This window comes from Eurypyga helias, unplaced genomic scaffold (genome assembly GCF_000690775.1).
Source record: "Eurypyga helias isolate BGI_N326 unplaced genomic scaffold, ASM69077v1 scaffold24936, whole genome shotgun sequence".
In the NCBI taxonomy this organism is placed as follows: domain Eukaryota; kingdom Metazoa; phylum Chordata; class Aves; order Eurypygiformes; family Eurypygidae; genus Eurypyga; species Eurypyga helias.
In genome coordinates, this window is record NW_010258891.1 from 1 (window position 1) to 213 (window position 213).

Here is a 213-nt window from a genome sequence, read left to right on the forward strand (position 1 = left end):
GACAGCTCCTGGAGAGGGACCCTTTGAAACGCATCTCCTTCGAGCGCTTCTTTGCCCACCCTTTCGTGGATATGGAGCACATCCCTGGCCCCGAGAGCCTCTGCAGGGCGGTGAGCAGGGTGCTGGGGGTGCAGATCCCTGGGGGTGTGGGGGGGCCGAGTGCCGAGTCCCCCCTCTCGTCTCCCCCAGACCGAGCTGGTGGTGGAGGCGGGG

General features: G+C 67.1%; 1 protein-coding gene across 1 annotated transcript in view; it reads left to right on the forward strand.

Moving 5' to 3' along the window:
• Nucleotides 1–6: 6 nt before the first annotated feature.
• The window catches only part of ULK3 (unc-51 like kinase 3), a gene marked incomplete at its 5' end in the record, with an annotated part of 3,865 nt that continues 3,658 nt past the window's right edge, over nt 7–213 (forward strand). The window contains one exon of the mRNA XM_010154525.1: nt 7–144. Within this exon, the coding sequence (XP_010152827.1) occupies nt 7–144 (138 nt within the window). The remainder of the gene's footprint in view (nt 145–213) is intronic.